Source organism: Acipenser ruthenus, chromosome 11, assembly GCF_902713425.1.
Source record: "Acipenser ruthenus chromosome 11, fAciRut3.2 maternal haplotype, whole genome shotgun sequence".
NCBI classification, from domain to species: Eukaryota; Metazoa; Chordata; class Actinopteri; order Acipenseriformes; family Acipenseridae; genus Acipenser; species Acipenser ruthenus.
The window spans coordinates 17,316,561-17,328,881 of NC_081199.1; the positions used below are offsets into that span (position 1 = coordinate 17,316,561).

At 39.5% G+C, this 12,321-nt stretch overlaps 2 protein-coding genes across 2 annotated transcripts; one reads left to right on the forward strand and one right to left on the reverse strand.

Annotated features, from left to right (window-relative positions):
• Positions 1 to 251: 251 nt before the first annotated feature.
• Positions 252 to 1,776, reverse strand: LOC131739438 (uncharacterized). Its single transcript, XM_059033415.1, has 2 exons — positions 1,627 to 1,776; positions 252 to 1,257 (listed from the first exon to the last, which is right to left on the reverse strand). Exons 1-2 carry the CDS (start codon positions 1,754 to 1,756, stop codon positions 446 to 448), a joined length of 942 nt encoding a protein of 313 aa, XP_058889398.1. The 5' UTR covers positions 1,757 to 1,776; the 3' UTR covers positions 252 to 445.
• A 1,882-nt stretch (positions 1,777 to 3,658) lies between these two features.
• On the forward strand, positions 3,659 to 7,806 carry LOC131739439 (cis-aconitate decarboxylase-like). The gene is made up of 6 exons (XM_059033416.1): positions 3,659 to 3,741; positions 3,938 to 3,998; positions 4,205 to 4,392; positions 4,711 to 4,803; positions 5,680 to 5,885; positions 6,233 to 7,806. The coding sequence occupies exons 1-6, from the start codon at positions 3,724 to 3,726 to the stop codon at positions 7,155 to 7,157; spliced, it is 1,491 nt and encodes a 496-aa protein (XP_058889399.1). The 5' UTR covers positions 3,659 to 3,723; the 3' UTR covers positions 7,158 to 7,806.
• The last annotated feature ends 4,515 nt before the right edge of the window (positions 7,807 to 12,321 follow it).

Genomic DNA, 12,321 nt, shown 5'->3' on the forward strand with positions numbered 1-12,321 from the left:
GTCACGTAGAAAAGGGCATCAGGTAGCTCTGTAACAGTGCTGAGAGGGAGGTCTTGGGGTTTCACCCAGCACCGTTTGATGAGTCCCAGAACATCCTGGAGCTTCTCTGTGGATAGTGGCTGCACCCCAACAGGGATCAAGGTCTTCTCCCCTATGGAATTGATGAGTCAGGCAAAGGTACCGTAGAGAGACAGGGCTGTGAACAAGCTACAGATCACCCCAAAGAAGATGTAGTAGTCCCCCAGTGGGATCTGGGAGATTGTGGATACTGTGAGCAGGAGGAATAGCAAGTTATGGGCCACCTCTAGCACATCCATGTTGAGTGACATCAAGCAGAGAACAATGGCGGTCGCTAGGAAGAACCAGTCACCAACCATCCTTTCTCGCCCGCTGACCGCTCCCTCTCTGTCGATGAGAACTGACAGCACAAACTCCTCCCATGACTTCACCAGCCAGTAGGTGCTGTGCAGACAAAACTTGGTTGTGTGTAGACGTCTTTTCGTAGGTAGGCATAGTAACTGGAGAAAAGCTGGGAGAAAGTGTTGATAGTAACCCAAATAGTGCCCACAAAGAAGGATGGTAGGTAGCCAAAGCAGAAGGCGGCAAAGATGAAAGGAGAGATTGTGTCGCACAGGTATCCCAGTGCCATGGGTTCAGCATATTGGGTGTTCTTCTTCTTTTCTTCTCCTATTTTTTGGGAGTTGCTGTTGTTGGCCGTCCCCAGGAGCAGCACATCAAAAAGGGGGGTCCCAAAGCCCTTGAGGATGTAACGTTGCGTGACACCTTTCAGGAGCAAGGATGCCGCTCCATAAAGCCCACACATGAGGATCACCAGCTCCAGGACCCCGGAGACCACTAGAGCCCACCCCCCGACAAGCCCTGCTGCCTCAAAGATCAGCGTCAAGGTGATGGCCCCAAAGACAAAAGGCATGATGTAGTTTACAGTGGCAGAGCAGAAGGACAGGATAAATGAGATGGAAATGTAAGCGATTAGCCCTGCTATAGCAGACTGACCGATTGGTGGAGTAGCCAATTCTGTATTTCGAAAAGTGCAGTTGGCTGGATATAGCTGGTCAGTGGTGTTGGTGCTGTTAATAGAGGGTGGAAAGACACCCAGGACTATACGGGTAGACCCATAGCTGCCCCAGAGAGCAGCAAATGCGATGAAGGATGTCCCACTTAAGTGATCATACTTCCGGAAGGATAGGAGCCCAGCCAACAGCTGAGTTACCCCCCCAATCAGAATCAGTTGAACACCTGTGAAATGTAGATAGGTAGAAGTCAGAGTCCAGCAAGGTCACCTAACAAACAAACTTCAAAGTAATTATCAGCTGTGCTATTACAGGTCCCCTTATTGTTGTGCTGAAGATCTTTCATTTCTTTTTTAAAACATTAGCATACAGGGTCACTGTATGTTCATATTGTTTTTCTAATAGAATACCAACTTTATTTGCTGCACCTCAGCCTTACACCCACGGTCTGTAAGACTGTATTGAAGCATATAAGAGTGATATAATATTACGAAACATCTTAAATATCATAGAAGAGATCAGTACAGGATGAATTGGTGTTTAGAGAACATGGAATCCTTTTTTTGCCTAAGACACAGATAGATTGTGTTTTTACCAGCCAGAATGTGCTCCACTCCCTGGGATGGTACACCAGTCTGTGCTCCGTTGAAGTTCTGCAGAAGAACGAGGAAAGCACTGATTCCATTGGCCAGGAGGCCCAGGACCCCCGACTCTCCATAGAACATGGCCACAAATTCATCTGCACTCGCCATCTTCTTAACATCAAAACTCTGTCAAATTAGAAAATCATTGAGTACACTCAGCCAACTTTAGCAGGTTTCAATGAGACGGTGCCCACTGGAACATCACAGCATCAACTGTGAATCAAACTTAAACTCAATCAGTGCAAGAGCCGGCTTTTCATTTTGATTTGCCGTAATGAAAGCTCAGTTCTATTGGACACCAAATACCAAACAAAGACACAGCTGGTACACATTTATTGTATTATCCACCACAAACAGCCTATCAATACTTTGTACCAATGAAAGCAACCAGTCTGTACCCACAACTGCCAAATCAGCCAATCACAGCCTGTCAGCTCGACTGGAGCTCAGCATCTTTCAGCAACAACAAACCCGAGAAACTGACATTTCAGTAATGTTGTTCCATTTAGATATCTGGTACTGCCCAGATAAACAATTAAAATGGATACACCAGAATGTTTATTTTCTGCTTTTCCTTTAAAGTGATTTGGAGTTCATATGCACATATGACTGATTTTTATGGTAAACTGTACAGCTGATCGCAAAATCAGAGTCAAACTACTTCCTTAAACAAGCATGGCTGATACACAATGCTACTGAAAAAGAAGAAAAGGCTTGAACAAAACACCCAGGAGTGTCGACATGCATGAGGAAATTCCTGAATCTAGCTATCAGTGATCTGTCTGCCTGCCAGCCAAGGAACAGTTAGCAATACCAGTACCAACTTAATGCACCATAAAGCATACAAATGAAACTGCATAACCATGTACTAAGAGAAAAAAGGGATATCCGCCCCATTATTTGTATATACATATACACAAACTACATAAACAAACTACATAAACAAACAAACAAACAAACAAAGAAACAAACAAACAAACAAATAAATAAATAAATACATGTTTTTATTAAATTGTGGGTAATATAATCTGTGTCAATAGTAAACTGAACTAAGTGGTCTTTTCAAAAAGACAACATATTTTCCACAGTGCCAGTTTATGACAGAGGCATTTTATTTAAGTCTTAAGCATACTTGTTCAGTACAGTATAGTTCAATATAGTATGGTGCCTCATGAAAGCATATGTCAGATAACCAGGTAGATATTCTATGAATCCTATTATGTGATTTATTGCAAATTATTATAATGATATATATATTTTAATGAAATATATTACCCACCCTGTATATATACTTTGTAAACTTAACTGTTTGTTCATGTAAAAACGTAATAAATTAATTATACTGGTTTATGAAAAAGCTTGCCAATTTGATCTACTTATCTTTAGTGTTTGTAAAGGAAATATTTTGCCCAGTCTTTGTGTTTCTTTTATTATATACTGTATGGTATGTGATAATAATTATTATCACACTCGTGAGGATGGGCGCCCCCAATGCATGCAGTATCTGATATATATGTTTTATAATCATCTACATTTCTACTAGTTAACTAAAATACAGTTGGTATTTTTAATAATACAAAAAATGATCACACACTATATAACAGAATTTACATTAAACAAAATACATTTAAATAGTTTCTATATAATCAAACAAGCATTTGTCTAACTGTAAAAATATGAAACAAGATTGGTATTACAGTACCTGGCCAAACTCTGGTGAGAGTTTATTTTTTATAGAACCTCTCTCTCAAGCAGGGGAGGAGTCTCCCAGTGCCAAGTTCTCAGTAAGTGTCCTCCCAGAACAGAAAGAGGGTTATTCCCCAACATTCCAGACCTCTTCTTGGTCATTACATAACCCATTTCCTGGTCACATTAGAAAAATCCCCCCAATTAGTTGAATAGTTTCACTAAAAGAAGGAGGGGTTTTGGAACCTGGAGGAAGATCGGCATCCAGATATGAAAGAATATAAAGAGAGGATGGAACCACAGCAAAATATCAGCTCAGTGACAGAACTTTGTTGTTACACAGCAATCTACTGAACACCATCATGCTCTCAGCACTCAAGGTAATTATTGCATTGAAACTCTTAGAAATGTATGCATTTTTATTTTGTATTTTACTATTATTATTATTATTATTATTATTATTATTATTATTATTATTATTATTAGTAGTATTAGTAGTAGTAGTAGTAGTCGTAGTAGTATTTTCTGTCATATATCATATTGATTTAATTTAATTTTTTTCCCTTTTTAAATTAGTTTCAGAGAACCTCGAGGCACTTTTCCTGCCTGCGACTTCTACATAAATCTGCAGTTGAAGGTAAACATTTTTTAAAAAGCTATTTAATTTAAAAAAAAAAAAAACTGTGTAAATAATGTCAATTTTAAGGATTTCATACCATCACCAATTGAATGGACCCAGTTGTCTTTAAGTGTTGTTATTTTAGTCCATTATTGTAGAGTTGATGCTCTGAATACTAAAGTGAAGCACAGGCAGAGACTGACCTGCTGTTTGTTGTCCTGCAGTGCAAGAAAGGCCTGCCCCAGAGGAGACAATCACCAGCAGTTTTGGAGGGTTCATCCACTTGGTGCACCCGGGCCAGCTGTCAGACACTGTGCTGCACCGCAGTAAGAGGATGATCCTGGACAGCATCGGGGTGGGGCTGCTGGGAAGCAGCTCCCATGTCTTCGAGCTGGCTCTGCAGCACTGCCAGGTAATCCTTCAGCTGAGGCTTACACTGGGCTATGGTACAGAGGGCACACAGGCTGCTGACCTTAGTGGCCCCAAAGGTAACAATGCTGTCCTAAAATGATGGCCAAAGAAGTGGGCCCTGACTGTACAATTTTAATATCAACCATTCCTTCAGTACTTACCCCATTTTTGAAAAGTTTCTTTGAACAGTCACCATTCCAATTGAGGTTTGCATTGTCAAACCAGGGTGATGATAATCAAGAATTTAACTTGCTTGTTTCCATCTTGTTTCCAAGAACGTTGAGACCCTATAATGATCTGTGATTAACTCTCTTTGCAGCAAATGTATGCTCCAGATTATATCAGTTCAGTCTTTGGTCGAAGGCACACAAGACTCTCTCCAAGTCTGGCAGCCTTTGTAAATGGAGTAGCGGTAAGTCAGTGTATTTGTTGGCTGGCATGTTTTAATGTCAGGTTTGTTTACACAGTGCTCAGCCCTTTCAAATTGTAAAAATGTAGTCCATGAAATGAGCACATTCTAGCAGCTGACGAGCTCTGCAGCTCGTGTCTGTGGCTGGTCATTTCCTCATTACACTTCCTGCAACTAATTTCCATGAAAACACCTCTTGAAATACAGCATTCCAAAATGATACGCTTAAAAAAAAAAAGACAATGTAAATGTAAATGTATTTATTAATTTAAAATTTAAAATGATATAAGCACAAAATAATCCAAACATAAAATTATCATGAACAGAGGCTGGGTTGCCAATATTTACTATCAGTATATACAGTACACAAATCAATAGATCTTGTAAGAGATGATGTGTTATTATTTCAACATAAAATAGTTTAAAACGTTTGTTTTATCTCTAGTTTTAAGTAATTGTTTGAGAAAAGCAAACAAGAGCACTTTACAGGTTACTTAGCAGATGATTGAGGAGTAGTTCTATGAGAAAGTCAAAGGAGAAAAACTTCTGAGATCTGAGGCAAAACATTTTCATAATGCAGAAAATTAAAAACCAATGTAATGCCTTAATTGTGTAAATATAATACTTAAATAATTTAATTTGTTCATTATACTGGATATTTGCCCATCAGGGAGTGACTGTATTCAGGACACATTCCATTTATCCTGTTCTTTTTCTTTCTTTTTTTTTTTTGAAAAGTGAAAGCTCAGGTTTGTATTCATGTCCTTGAGTTTCTTTTGTAGAAAGATGGGGCACTGCCAGGCTTCCTCACAGTCAGGAATGTCAGTGGAGATCACACTGTACCAGGTGCTTACTGTGCCCGCATGTTCTTCTTTACAGGTCCATTCAATGGATTTCGATGATACCTGGCACCCAGCCACCCACCCCTCAGGGGCAGTCCTTCCTGCCCTGCTCGCTATTGCTCAGATGTTACCTGGCAACGCCAAGCCCAGTGGGATGGACCTCCTGCTAGCTTTCAACGTGGGCATTGAGATTCAGGGTCGGCTCATGAGGTTCTCCAACGAAGCCCAAAACATCCCCAACAGGTGAGGAGACTGCTGCCGAACAAACTTGGCACAATACTGTAGTGCTGCCAAGGAGGAAGTGTGCCAATAGTCTTCCAGCATGAATGAGACAGTGTTTGAATTTGAAAGCAAATCTTAATCTGTTTTTCATTGGGTTTTTTTAGCCTCACAGTGATTATGTTGTTTTTATTGGAAATTATTATTACACTTTCCTAGTAAAATAAAATGTTTTCTTAGAAGGCATGATAAGAAACGTTTGTCTACCCGAGGTTGTTTTTAAATCAGAATTTTAAAACCATTAAAAGCATATATAATGTAAAATACTCTCTCAGTTACCAGGATGGTCATGCCAGTGTTTCTCCCTTCAGGTTCCATCCCCCGACTGTAGTGGGCCCTCTGGGTAGTGCTGCTGCCTGCTCCCATCTGCTTTCCCTGGATCGCTTGCAGTGCTCAAACGCCTTGGCGATTGCTGCTTCGCTGGCAGGGGCTCCCATGGCCAATGCTGCCACTCAATCCAAGCCTCTTCATATTGGGAACGCAGCCCGACTTGGTCTGGAGGCGGCACTGCTGGCATCCCGGGGCCTGGAGGCCAGCACACTGATCCTGGACTCGACCCCAGGCTGCGCTGGCTTTAGCGCCTTCTACAACGACTACCTGCCTCAGGCACTGCCCTCCCCGGTGGAACAGGATCCCCGCTTCCTGCTAGAGGACCAGGATATAGCCTTCAAGCGCTTCCCTGCACACCTGGGGATGCACTGGGTGGCAGACGCAGCGTGCTCAGCACGGGAGCTTTTGGTCAACACCGTAGGGGGGTTCCACCCCTCTATGATCCAGAACATCCTACTGAGAATCCCCCTCTCCAAATATATCAACCGGCCCTTCCCTGAATCCGAGCACCAGGCCCGACACTCCTTCCAGTTCAACGCCTGCACTGCTCTGCTGGACGGCGAGGTCAGTGTCCAATCCTTCAGCCCAGCCTTCCTGGACCGTCCTGAGCTGCTCAGCCTCCTGAGCAGAGTACAGGTCGAGCACCCCCAGGACAACCCTGCCAATTTCAATAAGATGTACGCAGAGGTGCTGGTGACCCTCACAACGGGCGATGTCTTGAAGGGTCGTTGCGACACCTTTTATGGACACTGGAGGAAGCCACTGAGTCGTGACAGTCTGCTGAAAAAGTTCCGGGCCAACGCTGGGGCAGTCCTGCCAGGAGAGAGAGTGGAGGCCATCATTGATGCCGTGGAGAACATAGAAGACATGCAGGACTGCTCCCACCTCACCATGCACCTGGAGTGAAGGGCTTCATGACATCCTTTGATGACATACACTTGAAGAAAACAATATGAAATGATTGGGGAAACGATCTTTATGCCATTTGTGTTTTGTTTTACTGTATTATTATTATTATTATTATTATTATTATTATTATTGTTGTTGTTGTTGTTGTTGTTGTTGTTGTTGTTATATAGTGCATAATTTTAGTGATTATTTACCAGTCATACTCAATTGTAAGTAAAGCACAGTTCACATGGATTATGCAATGTATATACTCTCAATTCTGCTAGCACTGTGAATCTCAGTATTGCTCTATTTATTGAATTCTTGTTATTTTATTTGATCTTTTACAAAGATTTATTGTGTGTAATTTCAGACTTTTGTATCGGAATTGCAATACTGTTGATTTGTGTAACAGGTCACTAGTTTGGAAGATATCATCTGTCAATTCAATCAATTAAATCATCAAATGTGAAATCAATGTAATGCCCCAAGTGTGCAAATATAATACAAATGAAACAATTGTAATTGCTTTGGTGTTTATATTTTATTTAATTGAAAAAGATTACTAGTTTACAGTGTTTAAGGTGTACAATAATACAGTACTTGTACATTGTTAAGTGATATAAATGTATTGTATATACTGCAGATAATAAATTGGTAAAATGAAGTGTTCTCTTTTGAAATCAATTGCCCATGCAAGGGGATATTTCCTTTCCTCTCCTTCAAATTACATCAATAGACAAACTGCAGCGTGAGACTACAATGAGAAATGTCCTACTTTAGGTTACAGAAACCGTCCATGCCATTTTATAACCAAATATCATAGCATACTGATACAATCTACAAGAGAACTATTAATCGGAAACATTGGTTATTTCATTTTCTTTAACTTCTATTTCTGTTCACATTTGGCATTGGGGGCAGCACAATAAAAGTTAAAAATATATGACAAACATTATTTGTTATTGGAAACAGTCTCAGTTTAAAAGAAAGAGAATACTTGGTGGGTTTCATGAGGTACTTCCACAAGAATGCAGGTCTACTCCTCTCCTGTTCTCTCGTGGCAAGGAAAACAGGCCTCGTTCACTTTATTGACCACAGCTGAATTCAACAAGAGGTTGCAATTGAACAAACTGTACCCAGCACTCCTATAAACAGAGCAAGGAACACGGAAGATATGTTTTGCAGCGGCCTGAATTCAAGAAAATGTTGGAACAGTTGTGTCAATACTCATGAAACACTGACAGCACATGCTTTTTAATTAATCAATAACAGTAATAAATAGCCACCATTGACTGCCAGGACTTATTCAATGTTGCAAGTCCACGTGTTGTTAAAATTATTCTGGAGGGGGCCATTTCACATATTGTAAGGTACCTGCATTTGAGACCCCATCTCTACAGGGGGTCCTCTCTTGCTTTACTTTAATACACCTGGGCGGTCCTGTCCTGTAGTTTTGTATGTTAGCAATTTGGAAGAAACACAGCCTACACATCTACATAAGCAAGAACCAGCAACAGTAAGATGGAGTGGAGTGGGACATGGAGCGTATAAAATCTGTATTTTATAAAAAGAAAACCAAAAATAATAACATTTTAAACTTCAAATTAAGTTTTCTGTAAACTTATGGGATCATTTTTAATATTAGTGTTTGCTGCCAGCTTCTACCTAACCTAGAATCATCTGGGAATGTAAATAACCTGTCAAACTTCCCCAAATAAGTCTTTCCTCACCTAACAAAATAGTTATCTCCCCAGAAATCTCCCCAATTACAGGTGTGGTTTATCCCTGAGGGATAGAGGTTGATCAGTTAAGAGTTGGAGCTCCAATTGAGCTGGTGTAATTTGTGTCTAGCGGGTGAAACAGACAAATGCAGGGTATGCATTGACATGCATTCAGCAACAAATGATGTTATTATTGTATGATTTAAATGTATTGTTTGTGTTGATTTAGAACGGGTGATGTTATTATTGTATGATTTAAATGTATTGTTTGTGTTGATTTAGAACGGGTGATGTTATTATTGTATGATTTAAATGTATTGTTTGTGTTGATTTAGAACGGGTGATGTTATTATTGTATGATTTAAATGTATTGTTTGTGTTGATTTAGAACGGGTGAATGTTTGTTAATGTAAAAACCCCATCCCCCTAAACTCGTGCAAACTCGTCATCTCCAGATTGATTAAGTGTTTGCTAATCCGGAGATAACCACATCTATAAAAACCCGCAGCATTTGCTGACCTGGGTGGGTGCACAGGAAGGAGGAGCGTGAGCGAGCGAATAAGCAAGCAAGCAAGCAAGTAAAGGTGAAAGTATCAAAAGAAAACAGACAATTGCCACTTGTTTGGTGGAGGTATTTGTGTTTATTTGGCTCTGTGAGCAGTGTTTTTTGTTGGATTTTTTATTTATTTGTGTAATAAATACACACACCAGCGCTTCAACCTGCAGTACCCGTGTTCGTGTGTCAACTTCCTGATCTGGGGACATCACTTATTGCAAATTTAGAAACACAATCTTCTGTCAAATATAAACCACAAATGTCACTGACCTCTTCCAACCGAAAAAGCTGCTATGACACTGCTCTGGCTGCCACACGATATGACATAAAAGTTGAATAACGTTAATAGAAATTACTGGAGGAGAAACAAATTAGTTTAAACACTTGAATGAATTCCAGTGAAGATAAATAGTTTCTGTTGGAATAACTGTTTCTTCCTGATTCAAGCTTATACTATTCTCTCACCTAGTCTTAAACGTGACGCACCCCTAGCAAAGACTAACAACAGCCAGGCTGTGATTTTTCTAAGTTTTAAAAAAATATATATATTTAACAATATCAGCAACAAACATCCCGGCTACAGCTGTAAAATCTAAATTGTATAACTGGATAAGCTGTAAGACCTAGAAGTATTTCGGCAAGAAAATGAGGTGTTAGTATCATGGTAATGTATAATAAATTGTATGTGGAAAAACATGTTGTCTTCTCAAGATGTTAGGCAGATGTACAGACAGAGAGCTCATGTTTCCAGATATATGCAGAACTGTAAGTGTGATACCCATGGGCATGGACAGACAGACAGACAGACAGGTATATCCCCAGTCCAATTCTCCCATACAACACACATTGCTGTTTCATACCCATGTCTTTCTTGTCATGTTAATAGACTTTCCTCCCCTGTCTGAACCCCCTCTCATAAAGAAAGATTGACTTCATTTAACATTTCCACGCATCTTTACCTGGTTTACCTGGGTGCAGGTGCATTGCAGAGAAATGTAATCCTACACTTCCTCATATAGGGATATATATATGTAAATGATGAGATGCATTCAGGGGAAGGACACCCACCCAGTGAAGGTATGCAGGACTCTCCATTACACTTCCTTTACAGTATTTCCTCAAACACCCTTCTAGTATGACATGCATGCTGCCCTGCTACAATCTGTGCCTGATTTAAAAATCCCCTTTCTAGACCCTTTCCATTTCCTGAACTGGACCAGCAGTGGTGCTCATTTTTTCTTAAGTAAAGAATTTGTTAACCATTTGGAAAACAAACAAACAAAAATATCCCCAGAGACATTTCCTTTATCCTTCTTTCTCTCATTTTCACCTCTTCATTACACTTGTGTTTATTTGTCATCCTTCCTTTTGTTTCACTTTGCTTCATCAATGTGTTATTTATTTACTTATTTTAGTTTTTGTTTCCTTTAAACTTTATGCACTTCACAAACTAGACGCCCCTCTTAGATAATTTGTGCACCTAGTCTGGGGAGGGCTTGTTTAAACTTCTCCTTTAAAAAGCCAACAGGATGTAATGACTGAAATTATTTAATTTGCAAAGTGAATCTAAGCAACAAGGAGAACACAAGATTAACACTCTCTTTTATATTGTATTATGGAGTCTATTTTAAAAATGTAAATCTAGATTTTTCACGACTTTGTCACACTGTATTTGTAATGTTAATACTGTAAGTAAATCCCAGCTGGGTTAACACTGAGTTAAAGAGCAGGGGTATTTACATATGCCACTCTTTAGATCATTGAAATAGACTCCTGGGTGTGTTTTGCCTCATTCACGATTGCTTTTTCTGCTTTGATCATTATGTATTTATCAGGCTTACTAACTAATGTTTCTCAAAAAGCTCAGAAAAAAAACCTGAATTTCTGAACTGAAGTTTAACCTATGGACTAGAGGGATCTTTATTTGACTTTAATGCCCTTTTTGAAGAGTTTTAAAGACCACAAAACTTCTATTTTAAATCTAACAGGCCAGCATATGTGTTGCCAGAGACCCAGATACCATCATTACATAAGCACTATGTAACCTATAATACCAGTAAAGCAAGAAAAACTGGGTTTTCTGTAACTGCATAAAGTTTCCTTTTTGTCATACAAATTATGTACATCATAATAGCATCTCTAAAAAAAACTTAAAGGAAATTGAATTAGGTGTGAATAGGTGAAGATGATGTCATATAGACAGCATAGCTAGGGGCACACTTATTATCTCATAAGCATGTTAGTGCTTTTCTTTTGTTTTCTATTTTTAAATTTAAATGGCAGATTAAACTAATCAGACAGGTGTTATGCAACGGATAACCATAAATCAAAATGACAAACATCAACATACTAGTTTTTTTTTAACGCAGTAATACTTTAGTTTCTCTTTAGTTTCCAGAATTTGGGACGTTATCTAAAAACCAAAGCGGCCCAGAATTTGGGACGTTATCTGCAAACCAAATCGGCCCAGAATTTGGGACATTATCTGAAAAGCAAAGCGGCCCATAATTTGGGACGTAAATGAAAACAGGGGCAGTCTATATATGTAAAACTGTGATTGCATTAGCGATAAACTAATGTATCCTCTAACAAAACTGCAATAGTGTATACATTTTATATTAAAATATATCGCAAAACCGATTATAGATATATGCTACTTGAAAGAAAAAAGTACACCACCACAGAAAGACAATTCTTACATTCGTGCATAACATGATAATTCATATAAAATAATCACCCATAGTTTGTTATATCAGTACAGCGTAATACCACATTATATTTTAATGGAAAGGTTGTGGAAAGCAGATCTCTCTCTCTCTCTCTCTCTCTCTCTCTCTCTCTCTCTCTCTCTCTCTCGTGTTGCATGCTGGGAGTCTGTGGTGAGCGAGTGAGTGGTGGCGGG

Bases quoted from the DNA above. Each gene is read 5' to 3' on its own strand.
- LOC131739438 (XM_059033415.1), bottom strand. From the start codon at position 1,756: ATGTTCTATGGAGAGTCGGGGGTCCTGGGCCTCCTGGCCAATGGAATC. The intron at 1,258-1,626 runs GTAAAAACACAA...TACATTTCACAG, and splicing joins AGTGGAGCACATTCTGGCTG to GTGTTCAACTGATTCTGATT.
- LOC131739439 (XM_059033416.1), top strand. The intron at 3,999-4,204 runs GTAAACATTTTT...GTTGTCCTGCAG, and splicing joins ACATAAATCTGCAGTTGAAG to TGCAAGAAAGGCCTGCCCCA. The intron at 4,804-5,679 runs GTAAGTCAGTGT...TCTTCTTTACAG, and splicing joins CCTTTGTAAATGGAGTAGCG to GTCCATTCAATGGATTTCGA.